The sequence below is a fragment of the Mustela putorius genome, unplaced genomic scaffold, assembly GCF_011764305.1.
Source record: "Mustela putorius furo isolate JIRA1106 unplaced genomic scaffold, ASM1176430v1.1 tig00003845_pilon_pilon_pilon, whole genome shotgun sequence".
NCBI lineage: Eukaryota > Metazoa > Chordata > Mammalia > Carnivora > Mustelidae > Mustela > Mustela putorius.
This window is the reverse complement of record NW_025421998.1, coordinates 65,247,303-65,266,098: the sequence shown is the minus strand read 5'-3', so window position 1 is coordinate 65,266,098 and position 18,796 is coordinate 65,247,303. Positions and strand designations below refer to the sequence as shown.

General features: G+C 33.7%; 1 protein-coding gene across 5 annotated transcripts in view; it reads right to left on the bottom strand.

The window, feature by feature from the left end:
• Positions 1-1,650: 1,650 nt before the first annotated feature.
• The window catches only part of SEPTIN7 (septin 7), a 110,435-nt gene continuing 93,289 nt past the window's right edge, over positions 1,651-18,796 (bottom strand). For all 5 annotated transcript variants that reach the window (XM_045062874.1, XM_004741975.3, XM_004741974.3 and 2 more), the window contains 4 exons: positions 18,388-18,513; positions 8,546-8,681; positions 4,724-4,863; positions 1,651-2,750 (listed from right to left, as the gene is read on the bottom strand). In XM_045062874.1, the coding sequence (XP_044918809.1) occupies positions 2,711-2,750; positions 4,724-4,863; positions 8,546-8,681; positions 18,388-18,513 (442 nt within the window). In that variant the 3' untranslated portion in view covers positions 1,651-2,710. The remainder of the gene's footprint in view (positions 2,751-4,723; positions 4,864-8,545; positions 8,682-18,387; positions 18,514-18,796) is intronic.

The window sequence follows — 18,796 nt, the reverse complement described above, 5'->3', positions numbered from 1 at the left end:
GTGGGGCGGGGAGGAGGGGAGGTTCTCATAATATGCAGGTGGTAGAGTGACACCAAATTAATGAGTCTAAGAGGCAGGAGCCTGTATGTATCTCTTCAGCTTTCAAGAGTATGACCTAAGTTACATAGAAATAAACCGTACATCCAATCAATTCATTTTATCAACTTCCCTGGTTACTGGTGAACTTGAGAACAAGACAAGTAGATCTCATCCCACTAGGTGGCAGTAAAGCTCTATCACTGTGGTGCCCAAACCAGTCAGTGGACTGACTTGGTCAATCCTGCATACTTAAAGACAGTGGTTACCAAACTGCTTCAGTCCCGTAATGCCTCTAGACAATGGAGAGTAGGCATTGCTTTTCTGTTTACAAGCTGGCCTTTCCTGATGCCTTCCTGAATGGTATATGTATTATGAGTAATCATAAAGCAGTTCTCAGAAATTCATAGGCCATACAGCAAAAACAGCCCTCAATATGCTTGAGAAGCCTGGAGTCAACAATCAGAAGACCCATATCAAATTCAGGTAAAACCTTAAGTATGACACAGATAAGGATTTGTGCAAATTTTTACTAGCATAGTAGAATAAAAATGACTTACAAACTTATCACAATATACAGAATTTTTAAATGGTAACTATGAGGACCTGTTTCTAGGAGTAATACTTCACTAGTTAGGCAGGTAGTCTATACAAAGTTTTTCATTTTGCATTCTTCAAATTCAATAGGTTGTCAACTCCCTAAAACCAAATCCTTCTGGTTACGGGTGTTAACCCAATCTTTCTTAACACAGGAACCAAAACAAATGGGGTGGGAAGAAGCCCTACATATTTTACCTATAGTTATTCTGGAACACCTGTCTTGGATGAACCAGCAATTTATTTTTAAAAATACCATGTTAACGTTCTCCAACAGCAGAAGGCATTTTAGGATTAACAAAACTTTTCCAAGACAACTTTTAACTAGTGATAGCCATCAAATAAGAATAAATGTTTACTGTGGTATTCCTAAATTGTGCTTTTAATGCCTCATGAGATCTACTTTAAATATAGCAACCCTGGGGTGAACTTATATGTAAAGTTAAAATTATATAATATGAGTAATCTATGTTTTACATTTTGGATCTATGTATCTTTGAAAAGCATTAAGGATCTTTCAAGCATACGGACTTGCTTAAATCCTTCAGCATATGAAGCCACCAAAAATAAGAATTAGCACTTACTTCCTTCTGCTTGGATCATTAATTTTAAAATGTAACAAACATAGTGAAATTTTTTATGGTAATGAACTTGGTTGTATTAATTGTACTTAAAATGCCATAAAGCATTATGTTAAAATCTGTATTATCTGACCTAGTGAAATTATACCACTTTCTTTCCAGTTAAAAGTTTCAGTTTCCAGGGACATAAGAGTTTACCCAAAGTGAATGAATTGGGATTTTTCTCAGAGGAATAACATATTAATGAGATAGTAATGAGTAGAGATACTATATATCTCATAAATTAGAAAACCATAATCATTCCAAATGAAATAAACATGCAAGAGAAAAGATGAATTACAATTGTGGAGGAGGCAAATTCAAGTTGAAAAGTTTCTACCCAAATATATTCTAGTTTTGCGTATCAGCTGTAAAATATTTAAGAGCCCACACTCTATTACATCACAACATTGTTTATTATGTGAATTTTTTACAATACAAACAAAAAAAAATACAGAAATGCAATATATGAATACAGCTAAATGCAGAATGGTGACTTTTTTTCTTTTCAAGAGGCCATGATTCCCATTTCTAGTAAAATAAAGAGACGGCACATAGGTAGAAATAGGTTGGTCGTTAGCTTCACAATTTTGCCTAGAAATGATCTATAAATGCATTTTTCCCCTGCTACTTACCATAAAGTGTAAAAAGGGAATTAAAGGAAAGTTTCCTTGTTGGTTTCTACCATATGAAAGATGCTATATTCTATTTTTAGCAGGGCCAATATATGGAAAATACCTAAATAAAATGTTATTAAAAAATGAAGCAGTAATGAGATTCTGGCTAAAGAGGGCACTAAATGAGAATAACATATATTTAAAGAATCCAAAACAAACAAATAAAACAAAAAAAGGTTGTTATAAAAAAGCTCTAGGTGCATTGTAAGCATATAGGATTTTTTTTCCATGTGTATTTTTAAACAATGGAAGTGTCAAAAAATAGGGTCAACTGTGTTAGACTAAATTACATTATTGTATATGCTGTACTGAATGGAACCTTTGTATTATAATTATCATAGAGAAGCATAGTTTGCATCATATTATGGCAATTTATCCTCAATGAATACCTTCCAGAGTCCTTTTATTTTGGAATATCCTGTAAACAATCAAACCACCAGAACATGATTGTACAACAGTAAAATGTTTTCTTGCATTAAATTGAAGACATCTGTTTAATAAAAAAACAAAAAACAAAAACAAAACAAAAACAAAAACAAAAAAAAAGAAAGAAAATGTAGGAAAGGTACTTAGAGCTGTTAGTTTCTAAGTACACAACACCCTAGACAATTCAAGGCATCTTAATCTCCATCAAGAACAAAAAAATAATAATTTTTGTCATGCTGTTAAATCCATCATTAAGGATAAAACTGGTGCAAATTGGTCAAACGGATCCAACAAACACTGATGTCCAAGCTGGCATATTGGCAACTAATACGTAACTGGTGGTCAATAGAGGGTTTAAAAGATCTTCCCTTTCTTCTTGTTCTTTTCCAAGGTTCTAAATGGTTAAAGGAAAATAATCAAAATGAGTAGCCATGTTATAAACATTACAGACAATACATGATAGTATCAATGGCTAATCAAGCTACAACTGTGTTAGATTTTTCCAACACTACTTTTTATTTTTTATTTTTTTTAAAGATTTTATTTATTTATTTGACAGACAGAGATCACAAGTAGGCAGAGAGAGAGAGCAGGGAGCCCTATGCGGGGCTTGATCCCAGAACCCTGAGATCATGACCTGAGCCGAAGGCAGAGGCTTTAACCCACTGAGCCACCCAGCACCTCACAACACTACTTTTTTATTTAAAAAATTAAAAGGGGTGGTTGGATGGCTCAGTCAGTTAAGCGTCATTGGATTCTTGATTTCGGCTCAGGTCATGATCCTAAGGGTTGTGAGACTGATCTCCATGTCGGGCTCTGCACTGGCTGTGGAGCCTGCTTAAGATTCTCTCTCTCCCTCTGCCCTCCCCTCCCCTTGCTCTCTTTCTCAAAAGTAAATAAAGAAATAAAACTTAAAAAAATAAATAAAAATAAGGTTTAGAAGTGCATAATGAGGACAATGCAAATCTGTAATAGACAATCGAATATTTGACCAAATTTCAGGATAAACAGTAAAAATAGGACAAAAACCCATTTTTAATGCATGAGAACAATTCTTTCCAAATGATATAGTGCAAATTGAAAAATATCAACTGACATCAAATACAGTATCCTTTTCTTTTACTGCCATTTGAATTTTGCATTATGTTTGCTTTTACCAATAGATTTTCCTCTTTGCAGGGGAAAAGTTAATAGAAGGACAATGTTACAAAACAAGTATTTAACCCTGAAAATATTTAGCAGTGAGGGCAAACTGTAGAATTCTTTTTTTTTTTTTTTAAAGATTGTATTTATTTATTTGACAGACAGAGATGTAGGCAGAGAGGCAGGAAGAGAGAGAGGAGGAAGCAGGCTCTCCGAGGAGCAGAGAGCCCAATGTGGGGCTCGATCCCAGGACCTTGAGATCATGACCTGAGCCGAAGGCAGAGGCTTTAACCCACTGAGCCACCCAGGCGCCCCTGTAGAATTCTTATAGGGATACAACTTTTCAGTTTTTAATGGGACTAACAAGAAAAAGAACAAGTCAAGGTACAAATATTACTGAGTTTTGTGTAAACTAAGAACAAGTAACTGATTAGCTGTATTTGGAATTAGATATCCAAAATTTTATCTTAAGAAATAACTTTTATCCTAAAGAAATAATTCAGTACAACTAGGGGGTAAAACATATCTCTACATGTGTAAAAGATCTTTGTAGCAGTGTTTTCTATGCTTGCCAATGATCGAACACAACTATTTTGTCCAATACTTGAAGAAAGAAGATAAGAAATTGATTATGGTAAGTCACTTAGGGAGAATGCTATGAAGATATGAAATCATAATTATGAAGCCTGTTATGTCATGGAAAATATTTGTAATGAAAAGAAATACTGTTAGAGTAGACAGATTGCATCCATCTATTAAAAATATTCATCCATGAAATTAACTGTGCTTGGGTGACAAAGGGTGAGGTCTTTACTTATTTATTTAGTATTTATTTATTTGAGAGAGAGCAAGTGCTCAGGAGCCAAGGGAGTCTAAAGCAGGACTCCATCCAGGATCATGACCTGAGCAGAAGGCAGGCATTTAACTGACTGAGCCCCCCAGGGACTCTGAGTAAGGTCTTTTAAAATAAACAAGACAGGGTGCCTGGGTGGCTCAGTGGGTTAAGCCTCTGCCTTCGGCTCAGATCATGATCTCAGGGTCCTGGGATCGAGCCCCGCATCGGGCTCTCTGCTCAGCAGGAAGCCTGCTTCTCCCCTCTCTCTGCCTGCCTCTCTGCCTACTTGTGATCTAATAAATAAATAAAATCTTTAAAAATAAATAAACAAGATAATAATTCCTTAAAACATTAATATACATATTTCTTAGGAATCTGATATGAATTACCTGGAAGAGTTCTGTTGTTCTAAAATACGTTGTTGGGCTTCCCAGTTTGCTTTCTCATCTTCAAACTGACGACGTTTTTCCTCTAATTCTTTGTGCTGTGCTTCCAAATTCTTTTTCATTTGCTCATGGCGCCTTTGGAGCTAAATCACAGCACAATATGTAAAATAAAGCTGTTTAAGATATCAGGAGCAGAAGTATGTTTCACCCAGGCTTTCTAATGTTAATAAGCACTGAGTTCTTATGCTATAAATTCAGAATACCACCTGGAAAGTGTTGTCTGGGATTTCTCTTTCTGTAGGACTTGCCACCCTAAAGGCCAGTGACCCAAGAGAGTAATTTTGGGAAATGGGGAAAAAAAAATGCTACAAGTTTATAGTTGTGTTGAACTTTACAATGGACATATTCTATCTTATTTATCATCTCATCTTATTTTATCATCTCATCACTACCCATAAGCATGAAGAAACAAGACAAGGAAAACATCACTGTCCTCACTGTACAGGTGAACAAAGAGTCGCAGAGTGTAAGTCACTTGCCCAAGATCACTAGCCAGAATATTGGAAGAAACAGGACTGAACCGGTCTCCTCATTCCAAGTTCAGAAAGCTGAGACAAGTGGAAAGAAAGCAGGTCCATAAGGACTTAAAGGGCTTCAAGATCACAGTAATCCTCCCCAATTCCTATAAAGCAGTGGTTTCTCAAATGTTAGTCTTCATACAAATCACCAAAAGTGCTTGCTCAAAATACAAATTACTGGACCTCACCCAGACATAATGAATTAGAATCTTTGAGTGTTAAGACTAGAAATCTGCATTTTCAACACACCCCAGTGATTCCAGTGCATGCATTTTTCCTACATTGAGAATTAATGCTGTAAAGAATGCTGGCTTAGAAGTAGAAACACTCATGCAAAGTAACCGCAGAAACAAAGAGCTTATCTAATGGTTCCTTAAATAATTTCATTTAGGCACTAGTCAACCTGTTTCTGAAGAAAATAGTTACACCAATAAAAAAAAAATTAGGTTGAATCTAAATACACTTAATACCTGAAAACTATTCAACCTTCAGATGTCCAGGAATCATATTCTATTAATGATCATATTACATCAGTGAGTTAACATCCTAAATTTGGATGATAGTAAAATTCTGCATATATAATTTGTTTTCTCAATTATTTTGTAGACTACGAAGAGTGACTTCATAATTATTCTTACTGCAAAAAGTTCATGCAATTCCTACAAAACCATCTAAGATAAATGCAAACAAACATGAGTCAAATTTGAGATACCATCTTCCTGATTATAGCAAGCAAATTGCTAAGAAAATATAAAAATAGGAACACAGGAAAATGCTTCTAGTTATCAAAAAAAAATGCAAGGGAATCATAAACACGTGATTCACAACAGTTACTTCAGAGAAGGAGGGAGAGAACTACTATAGGGGAGAGTTACGAATGTTAAAATGAACTAATGAGGTCTTATTTTTTAAGCTGGGTAGTTAAGTTCACAGGTATTCATCATTCCTTATCTGTGTATTTCTGTTACATAGAAGTATCTTTTGTGTTAACTACATGTAGGCAAAAAGTATAGGTTACAAGCCCTCTCAAAGGACTGTCAGGGGTTAGATGTCTTAACAAAATTCTGACTTTTTCAGATTTTAGAAAGGCATTATTACTTAGAAAAGTATATAAACTACATTTATAAAACACCTCCTGGGCTACCTAGGATAGCACTTATCTTAGTATCAAACACATTACTATTTTTTGCAGTAAATTTTATAATATTCACATCAAGTGGAATAAAACAATTAGTTCTATGTCTGGTTTTGCAGTTTTCAGAGCTTATTAAGATTTAGGATTTGAAACTGTGGATACATGACTGTGGACTTATCTAGTGATTAAGAGCAAACTTAAAGACTTAATGGGTTCAACTTACAACAATATGCAGCACTGACGTAGTTATTTTATCCTTCCTCTTATGTATACAAAGGGAGATGGACAATAGTACCTACCTCATAGGGTTATGGTGTGGATTTAATGACACAATACATTAAGAATGCTTACTACTGTGCCTGATGCACTGTGCTGATGGATATTAACAGCTGTGCCCTAAAGAAACATTTCTAACACTAATGAACTAGAGAAAAAACTGTATTACACAAGGTTAAATATTTATATACTTAAATATTTATATACTTTATATATTTATGTGGCTTACAGTATTAGGGGAAACTTGGCAGTTCTCTTTACAGATTCTTCGAATGCTAAGAAAGATTTCATCCTTCAAAGAGTAAAGTTTCTCAAAACTGTTATCACCACTCACAAAAATCATAAAACTCTTGAAGGATTTTTCAGCTAGTTTCACAATTATTTGTTTATAACATTTACTCTTAGGAGCAGTTTCTAAAATATGTCTATGGCAAATGTAAATTCAACTACTTTTAGATTTTCAATGAAATCTAAGTGTAGAGGTAATACAGACTCTCAATTATTCCTGTTTTTATTCCCCTCTATTACAGATGTTCCGGATTATTCACTCGTTAGTGAAAGGGCAAAAACTCAAATGGACAGAATCAATAAAAGGCTGATAAGTAAAAAGACTAAACTTAATCTCTAAAATGTCATCTTATTAATAACAGATGCTAGGGATCCTATTCTTGCAATGCTTTACAGTCTCAAACCAGAAGGAAGTATTCCTTATCTTTGCTGCATTAAGTTTATGACAAATTTAACAACAAAGTGGCTGTCTATTTCTTTTTTTTTTCAAAGTAAGAGATCAAAGGTAAAGCCTAGTAATTTGAGAGTAATCTAATGTGGAATATAAACATTTCTTCCAAATTACTCAATATTTTACTCACTCCATGCATTCTATTTAGTGGATTAAAATACTTCTGGTTATTTAGTCAAAGAGGGTTTCAGCATTTTATGCAAGAATTACAAAAGCAATGAGATCAACCATAAGAACATAAACAAAATAGACCTAAATCCCCTTTTAATATACTTAGATACAAATATTATTAACGGAGCCACATATGAACACAAGGATCTCACTGAATTTTAACATTAAAGGTCATTTAAAAAATATTTCATATTAATATCTATCAAGCCAACTATTACTCAATTCTCATGTTATTGTTTTTTTCCTCCATCTTTCATTTCTTGAAGGAAGTGTGAGGAAATGTCTTCCAGGTCTTTTTAATTTATAGAAACTAAATGTATGACTCAACATCCAAGGTAGTAGTAGATAAGCTTGCTGCGATGCTTTGTCACTACTCTACCAATGTGCTAACAATGGCAATTACTCTGACACTATATTACAAATATGCCCAACTCATTTACAATATCACCTTCCTTCTATTTTCTCCTCTTTGGCGGTCTATAATTTATCCTGGCAAGCCCTTAGTTCAGTTAAAGTTCTTTCTTTCATTTTCTCATTCATATGCAAATAACTCTGATTTATTATTATAATTCTCCTACAAGCTTTTATTCTTACAACCACCCAAAACCCTTGATCTTTACTCTTTTTACCTTGAATACAGGAAATAGTTTATAATTTCATTTCTCATAATTTGTTCATTAAAACTGATAATTCATCATAAGTATTCTATTATATCTTCCTAACAATATTTATGGCCACTTACATATTGAAGTATATATTATTATAAACAAAGTATTTCCTTTTATTTCTCCATCTTATTACGTTAGGGCATTATATTAAATTTGGGAAAATATGTGTAGAAAAGTTTCATTATCTATACTAATAAAGATATTATTATTTTAAAAAGAAATAATGTGTCTGCAAGATGAAAATGTTAGGCTGATTACCTCAGCTTCTGAATCCTTCAGTTTTTGAACTTTTTCTTTGACCTTCATCTCAAACACCTGCTCCATCTCCATCTCCATCTTCTTCATCTTAGCTACATGCTCCCTTCTTTCTTCTTCCATTTGTGCAAGAGGGCTCCTGTTGTGAACATTAAGGATAAACATCAGAAGTCAAAATACTAATTCAATACAAAACTCTGAAACAGTGATGAAAACAAATAATATGCTGAATTCCACTACTAAATTCTGGTGTTTGAGAATAATTTTTCAATTATTCTAACACCATCTTAAATGACACAGAACATAGATTTGAAGTTTTATATATAAATGCATTAAAAATTCTTTAGAAGCTTTACAATTTACAGATACTTATAATCTAGAACTTCCTTCCATAAAGTTTTATATTTAAACCTGGATCTCTAACAAATAATTATTATGAAAATAGATATTTAAAAAAAAAAAACAGACTATTGGGGTGCCTGGGTGGCTCAGTGGGTTAAAGCCTCTGCTTTCAACTCAGGTCATGATCCCAGGGTCCTGGGATAGAGTCCCGCATCCAGCTCTCTGCTCAGCAGGGAGCCTGCTTCACTTTCTCTCTCTCTGCCTGCCTCTCTGCCTACCTGTGATCTCTGTCTGTCAAATAAATAAATGAAATCTTAAAAAAAAAAAACAAAAACAAGGGGTGCCTGGATGGCTCAGTTGGTTGGACGACTGCCTTCGGCTCAGGTCATGATCCTGGAGTTCCAGGATCGAGTCCCGCATTGGGCTCCCAGCTCCACGGGGAGTCTGCTTCTCTCTCTGACCTTCTCCTCGCTCATGCTCTCTCTCACTCTCTCTCTCTCAAATAAATAAATAAAATCTTTAAAAAAAAAAAAACAAACTGTTAGCAGAATGTTTCTCTTAACCTAGTGTGTATCAAATCTAGAGATGACATAAACTTTAGAAGGAAAATGGAAAGGAACCATTCCCAAATTATACTCACAAAATGGAAAACGAGAAGAAAATCATTTAATTTTGTACTTTAAACAAAATTTTAATATGAAAAAAAGAACCAAGCTAATGAAGTTAATACATGTAGACTATTTTTAGCTCTATAAATTCCTAAGTGTTATAATCTCTTGTAACAACTACTGACATTACAATTTTAAGTTAATTAACACTAATTCAAACTTATTTTTATTTTTTATTTTATTTTTTCAGTGTTCCAAGATTCATTATCAAACTTATTTTAGTAACTAAATCACCATGTTGGAAATACTACCTACCAATAAATCCCTAGAAAGTTTTTCATTTAGGTATGCAGAATTTCCAGGCCATTTACGGTAATTTCACTGCTCATGAAATTCATTCCATGTAACTCAAATATTTCATGTCCTTTTTGTTTTATTTAAAAAAATATTTGGTGATAAAACACACACAGATGATATATAAGAGAGAGAATCAGAAGCAAATAAATATGCTGATAATTATTTCTGAAATGCCGGAAAACAGACATAAACATAGTTAAATGAAGTATTTCACTCTACTGACATTAAAGTCCACAGGCTCAAATCTCTGCACAATTTTGTTTTTTTGTTTTTTCTTTTTAATTTTATTTATTTGACAGAGAGAGACACAGCAAGAGAGGGAACAAAAGCAGGGGGAGTGGGAGAGGGAGAAGCAGGCTTCCCACTTAGTAGGGAGCCCAATGTGGGGCTCCATCCCAGGACCTGGGGATCATGACCTCAGCTGAAGGCAGACACTTAACAACAGAGACACCCAGGTGCCCTGAAATCTCTACACAATTTTGATCAAAATTTTCATGTTGGAAAATATTGCAAACGAGTATTATCTTAAGGATAGTATACTTAAAGAGACAAAAATAAATGCCAAAATATCAGTAACTCACTATAGTCCCACGGAGGAAAGAAACCTGTGCTCCCTGAGGATCTTTGAAAACGATTCAACACATAAGACAACTTAAAAGAGACATGCCTTCTTCTGACTTTGTTGATAAACATGTTTATTTTGCCTTCACATCAACAGGCTTTGACCACTGATGGGACCATTGAATTGCACATTTTAAATTGGTGAATTTTATCTCAGTAAAGCACTTTAAGAAATTAAATCATGGCTTACAAACAAAAACAAAATCAGACCTTGGATTTCACCTATAACTTCTAAGGTTAGTCACTTTAATCCTGAGGTGACATACTTTGATTATGGTAGACCTCTCTCCTAATGAGGCTGAGTATTCTTTTTTTCTTTATTGTAGCTAAGTATTTTTACAGCACTCTTCTTCTGTATCAAGGAGGAGGACTAGAGAGCCAGATGGGATATATTAAATAAGAGCAACAGGACAGAACATTGGCTACTGATTTTTCTTAGCAAAAAGGGAGGACAAAGACATGAAGTATGCTGTGATCAAGATCTGTTTTTGCAATTAGTGTAAATTTGAATAAAATGTTAACTAAAGGATATTTCTTCACCAAAAGTAAACTTAAAAACCTGCAGTATATTTTAACAATTAAGCAATTAATCAGAGGTTCTGAAAATGAAACTAAACCAAATATTAACTTAAAAACCTGCATTCAAAAAGTGAGGTCAACTAAAATAAACTTTTAAATATAAATATCATTATTTTATTAAAAGTTCGGGGCCTTCCTGATAACATAGTTCTCATCTTCATGGCAGATGTTTTTAATATAGGGGCTTCTGATCTCTTTGGCAGAACTCTGAATGAATCCCCTGAAATGACATACCCAATCTGTGTGTCCATGCAAGCATTTTTCTGGTGAGAAGGTCCAAAGCTTTTGTTAGACTTTGAGTCTTTTATAAACCTCACTTCTCCCACCCCTCAAAACATTTTAAACTCTAGAAAAGAAATAATCTAATAACTATTTTTTCAGTTGACAGTGTTAATTGAGTAGTTTAAGCAAGAGAGATTATCCAATAATATTGTTGCAATTTGAAAACACAGCTCGAAACTGTAAATATATTAAATAAAAGAGAATTTCAGAGTGATCTTAAAATTTTATATTCTTATTTATAATACTCTATAAAATGTTTATTTAATTTTATCCTTGGAAGGAGAAGGCAATCATTTAAATATAAAGAATTTATCATATAATTTGCTCATGAAAAGGGTACCAACTAACCCAAAGTAAACACTGTCATCTTGATTTTTATTTAAAGAACTCCAAGAAAAGAGAAGACTCCAGACAATAGGCTATGTTTTGAAATTTGCTTTTAAAGTCAAAATTTAAATATTAAAAATCTCTACATCATAAACCTGCCTAAGTCTTTGGGAAACAAAGACTTACATGCCTTCAACTGTGTCATATCTAAGAGAACAAAAAAGAGAGACTTAGAACACTTACAGTAAACCACACTAAAAGCAACAATTAAAGGCAAATTCAGAGATTTCACAATTGAGTAATTAAGGTCTGTGCCCTAAAATATTAAGTTTATGGCAAAATTCATTAAAGCTAATTAATTTCTTTCCCAAAATTCTATTAGTAATTACTATACCAAATCATTATGAAAATAAAATGCTGTGCAATTATCTTCTGAGAGCCTGCTCAGATTTCTAGACCTATTTAAATATGTGTACTTTCAAAAAAAATTTTGCAGAATTTCATATCGAGATACTTTAAGTTGTTCAGCCTTGCCAAAATATTTGACTCCTGACCAAACGAAATGATATTCCAGTATTTAAAAAAGATAGTCATATATATATGCCTAAATGGATTTTTTAAAGCCTCTCACTAGTACACATCTTTCAAATCCCTTTAATTTTTAAATTAGCCCCTCATTTCTAGTCATCTTTATTAAAGTGTTATTTAAAAAACTGGAATACAAATTTATGCTTATAATGTGGAAAACACAAAGATGGGTCATTTTTTTCATCACATTAAACATTTTTTTCCAAATAAAACTTTTTACTAGACAGCTGCAAAAAGCATTTAATACTATAGCCTAACTGCTTTTTAATGGAAACTTCTTTACACACATAGATAGGCTAAAGCTTATAAACTTAAACTTCTCTAAGAAATTTAAAGCAACTCTGCCAAAGAAATGAAAAGGCCAGGTAAAAGAATAAAAAGAAACAAAAAGGTATAACATAACCTGCATATCTCGCCTAAATCCACAAAGATTTAACATAACTCCTTCGGGATCACTTTAAAGGGTTATAGTTCCTGAAACTCACCAGATGACTCACCCTTTCATGTGACAAATAGCAAAATCATAACAAGGACCACACAAGGCTGACCTAGAAAGGTTCTAACAGCGGTTGTGTTATACAACCCACATTTTGAGTATAACAGAAGACAACCACATTTCACTTGGATTATGTGTGCTCTTTCCTGAAGAACACATTAAGCAAACACATTCACATACTTTTTCTCCAATGGTTAGTAAGGCCACTATGTACACAGACATGTAGCAACTTTCATACAAAAATTTTCAAAGGAATTTCACTTAGATTTCAAAGAGCAATAAAAATTTCCAAAATTTTGGGAAAAAATACCAACACTTCATTTTGCCAAGTGAAAGCATTAGAGCCAAACATAAAACAATACTCATTATATTTTCATGAAAGGACATTTTAACAAACAGTAAAAGATACAACTGAATAAATATAATTTTTTGAAAAAACTTCGGAAAATTTCAGAAAATTGTCTTTATTTCTCTTTCAATGAAAACTGTATTGTACCAAAAGAGTGCAGAGAATCAGCTTTTGGAAACCTGTATTTTCAGTCATTTCTAGGAATCTGTTATCCACAAAAGTTTCCCCAAGCTTACAGATGGAGAAAACTATACAAAACAGAAAACATATGGGAAAGGGTATGCCCAACTTGGAACAAGATACCAACTGTCATAACTGGTGCCAATGATAGACAGCAGTTCATAAAAGAGTCGTCAATCAAATGTGATTTTAAGTAAAAAAATACAAAAGAAGACCAAGGAAGGAAGAACTTGAAGAAGCAGGTTTATCAAAACCAATACTAAATAAATAAATAAATAAATAAATAATAGTAGGTTAACCTTCTCCTTATTGGAGGGTCACCTTCCTTTAAGAGATCTCTACCATCTGGATATTGCTAATTCTTCTTCCTTTTCCTTTACAACCCCTTGTTGAATCTTCTTTGATCTGAAACTTCACCTCCCTTTCTTCACTTCCAATTGCCTACCACCCTCCATACTCTCTAGTCAGGGATGAACAAGATAGACACTCCCTGAAGATTTAACAAGTATTTAAATTGGTGACTTGATATTTTCTTTGCCAGATACAGACAATACCTGAATAGCTGCTAGAAAAATGCCATCTTCCAGATTTGGCCTTGAGGCAAATTAGTATTTGATGAGATATGCTCAGCTACTTTCCAGATTTTTACCAAATCTACGCCTTGGTTTCTTTCCAGCCTTACTGAGATATAACTGACATATAATATTGTATAAATTTAAGATGTACAATGTGATGTCTAAATCTTGTTTTAGTGTCCTTCTACAATAAAATCATTCTAGGACCACTAACCTAACAGAAAGGCACATTTTCAGATATACAAACCAAATATCTTTACCCACTATTCAGTTTATTCTACAGTCCATCCAAAACTGCCTCAGCAGTTGGTTAAGTGTCTGCCTTCAGCTCAGGTCATGATCTCAGAGTGCTGGGATCAACTCCTGCATCAGGCTCCCTGCTCTGCAGGGAGTCTGCTTCTCCCTTTTCCCCTGCCATTCGTTCTCTCAGTCTCTCTAATAAATAAATAAAATCTTTAAAAAAGATAAAAAGATTCATTGACCTAGTTTACTACCTAGCGCTTAATTGTGATTAACAGTTTGTAGAGTATAAACTGCCATTCAAAGATTAATAAAACTAAATTTTTAATGGATTTGTATATGTATAAATATTAGATGAGGGCAATTTAAAAAACAGGTCCACTAGCAATCAGTAGATAAATGGCTTTATGATCAATTTTATTTCTTCCTCAAATTGCCTGCAGATGCTATTTAGAGACCACACAAAGTGATAAAATAACCACCTTTCTTTTTTTAAGGACCAGAGATTGTCTAGGTCCGTGGTCTTCAAACTGAGGTCTCTATTTATCAAGTATTCCAAGAGTTACTTAAGACCATGCAATTTTAAGAGACTCAATGTCCAGATCCTCAACTTCCATACAAAGTCTTGCCTAAAGTGATCTGCCTGAAAATTTCCAAGTTACAGATAGCCCATTTCTCACTTTATAGAAGGAAGACCTACTCCCTCCTAACCAGCCCTTATCTGAGATGCACTGTGCCAGGTGTATCTGGAGGTGTGAAAACCTCCAGGTGACAGGAGAGCAATCTGCTTCAGTGATTAATCAAAGTACTATAATATAATCCCACAGTGTGTCTGTATCTCCCAATATTAAACATGCTTCTATTAAGGGCTACCTGTGATATTAGAAATGCAGTATTTGGGTCCATGCAGGGATGTTCTGAGTTCAGATTCATAGTAGAGGGAGGTGGTTGGACAAGTGGCAATTTTTGTTTAATGACCCTACCTCTTCCATTCCAAACCCCCCAACAACCTCACCCTCTCCCTGTCAGTATTATCAAAGGACACATTGCTATGGAGGGAAGAGTCCCTTGAGAGCAATACAACTAGAATATCACTAAGAAGCCTAAACTCACATTTACTTTTATCACATATTTAAATAATCGCCATTCTTTTCAGTTACTCAGGGAGGAATCCTTAGCTTATAGCACACAGCTGAAATGCTTTCTGAAATTGCTAACATTTTCAAGATAATATAAGATACAACCAATAGATAAAACTTCCAAGTGACTTCTTCCAGATTCAGCAAATTATTCAATAAAGTAGTAAAAAGCTAATGTAATATCATATCAATATCTATTCTAATCATGCCATTCTCCATTTGGTTCAATCTTTAAAGATACTTTTCTACTTACTATTAACACAAAATAATATACTAACTCCTAGAGCAATTTGCTTTTTAGCAGTATAAACATTTTCATCATTTTCATAGACAAAGTCTGCACATGATTCATCTCATTAAGAAACACATTTCCAATAGTATTCTATTTTTTACATTTCTACCTGGGTTAGATAGTTTAACTCAAGTAAACCACACTGGAATTCTATTTATTCAAAAGAATTTTTAACAACATTGTATGGTTTACTATTTTTCTCTGAATCTAATAGCAGAAATACCTCAATAACACTATTTTAAAAGCCTTATATTTGAAATATGGAAACAAATAATTATTTGTAGGACATGAAAAAATGTGTAGAAGGAAAAAATCAAACATTAACTGCACACATTTAATGAATAATAGGAACTGACAGTATACATTTCCTTTTCACATATAAAAATTACTGGTGGCTTTAACCACTCATGTTTTTCTTTTAAATAGTTAAAAAGTCTGTAAGCTAGTGAAATGCATTTAAAATGGATTAGGAAATTATGAACAATATTTACTATGATGGATCCTTATGTTTTTGTGCTAAATAAAGTTGCCTGATAGAAATTTTGCTAAAAAGAGATAGATAAAAGTCCTTTACTCATGCACTGATCTTACTTCAAATAGAATCTTGTATTTTAAATATAAAAACATTGTTGAAATATTAACCAAATAAGTTTTTATTATTTTTTTTTTAAGATTTTATTTTTTTATTTGACAGAGAGAGATCACAAGCAGGCAGAGAGGCAGGCAGAGAGAGAGAGGAGGAAGCAGGCTCCCTGTGGAGCAGAGAGCCCGATGCGGGACTCAATCCCAGGACCCTGAGATCATGACCTGAGCCGAAGGCAGTGGCTTAACCCACTGAGCCACCCAGGTGCCCCCCAAATAAGTTTTTAAAACAGCAGTAATAAATTCGTAAAAGTAAGCATTTTGCAAAGCATACACTGACGAATCACCTGTATCAAAACCATACAGGGTGCTTATTAAAAATGCAAGCTCTCAGGTCCATCCCACATCTACTAAATCAGAATCTCTTGCAGATCATTGAAACCAGAAAACTTAGGAATTGATGAGTAAAGTTCCTCAAATATAAGCATGTTAATAACATATGGAGAAATTAAAAGTTAAGTAACAGTATGAGAAGAAATCTAATTCAAAGTCTATGACTCCAATATCATTAGAAAAATATAGAAGGAAATAAACATAGAATTAGATCTAAGATCAGTTTTAAAAGAGAACTGTTTGTGACTGCCAGTCACTGTTAATGCTTTGTTTGCTTTCTTCTGGAATCTGAGCCATTGTGGAGACATAACTGAAAAATAAAAAAGGAACACTCTTCTTTTCCATTATAAGGAATGCTGAATCTTATAACCAAATAAGTTTTTATTATTTTTTTTTTTAAGTAGCAGTACTATACTGCTACTTTACAAAACTTGCCCTCTTCATTATTGGTACAGATGATCCTTCAGGATTATCCTCTAATAGTAGATAACATCTGACTACAAATGTACATACATTGTTAAAATGGTCTGCATAACACTTATGATCTTTAACAGTTCCTAATAAAGGAAATACGGAGCACAGGTACTGTTACCAAGAATTATACAGGCCTACTCACAGCCCTCCTCATACATCTCATTTTCCTACCCCACCATAAACCACCATAGCTTGATATATATATATATATATATATATATACTAGCTTAGGAGGGTAAAGCTACACACTTGTCAGTCATTTACCCTACCTTAACAACCAAGAGAAGAAATCTAAACTCAAGCTAATTTACTCCCTAGAAATACAGAATAGGAAAGGAAAAGGTAACCAAGACTACAGTCACCTAAATATTGCTTTTGTTTGGTCCTATTCCTTGTTTCGTTACAATGTTACTGAAAACTCTGCTACTAAAATGGTTTATTCAAAACAGACATAACAAAAGGTAAAAGCTCTGTAGTCTCCTTAAAGAGAGTATAGAATGTTCATCTTAAAAGTAAAATGGATTAAGAGATCTAGGTTGTAACCATTCTCTTCCCTTAAAAAAAGTGTACTTGCACCCCTACATTTATACCAGCATTATTTACAACAGCCAAGATACTGAAGCAGCCCAAGTGTCCATCCATAGATGGACACCCATGTCCATAGTAATACATATGATGGATTAAAAAAATATATAGGGGTATATTATTCAGTCATAAAAAAGAATGGAATTCTGCCATTTTCAACAGTAGAGATGGAGCTAGAGGGTATAATGCTAAGCAAAGTCAGTCAGCCAGAGAAAGACAAATACCTCATGATGTCACTCATATGAAGAATTTAAGAAACAAAACAAATGAGCAAAGGGAAAAAGACAATAAAAGAGAGACTGAGAGAGACAAACCAAGCAACAAACTCTAAACTACAGAGAACAAACTGATAGTTACCAGAGGGGAGGTGAGTGGGGGGTTGGGTGAAATAGGTGATGGGGATTAAATAATGCACTTTTCATGATAACACCGGGTGATGCATGCAATTGTTGAATCACTGGTATTGTACATCTGACAGGAATATAACACTGTATGTTAGCTAATTGGAAATAAAATAAAAACTTTAAAAATGTATTTGCAAAAGGAGCCATTTGATTTCTAATTGGGGATCTATTAAATGTGTGGTGTACAAACATGATGGCAAATGACCAGAAGAGAATTCATAGCTTTCACCTAAGGAATAAAACACTTCCTGTGACAAACAGTAAAATATAAAACTGCCAAAACAAAGCTTAACAATAATAAATTTCAGCTATTGTGCATAAAGAATATTATCCCAATTTTCTATTGAGTAGCCAAGAAGAATCTGATGAAGATGAAACAATATGATTACTACATAAATGATACCTTTTCTGGAGGACATAATGTATACTTACTTGGTAAGCTGCCCTTTATTCTTGTTATTATCAACTCCATTATAAGTCACAGCTGCCAGTTTTCTGCTTCGGTAGTTCTCATAGTGGACATTATTAGTGACATCTTTCAAGTCCTGCATGTGTGTTCTGTCATAAATAAATAACATATGAACAGTTTGCTTCTATGAAAAAAGCTTTGACTTAATTCAAAACTTTACCAAAACAAAAACTCTAGACTTAAAACAAGCAAAAGACTATTCTTAAGGAAGAGAATTCCTATCTTCATTTATGCTCAAGTCAGAGCAAGATACAACACGCTAAACTTGAAACCAATGGATTGTTAGGTTCCAAATGAGAGTTTAAGAGTTCTAAATCTTCTCAAAGCAGTTACTAAAGGATGGCATTTCCTCAGAAAAGTATTTATAGTATA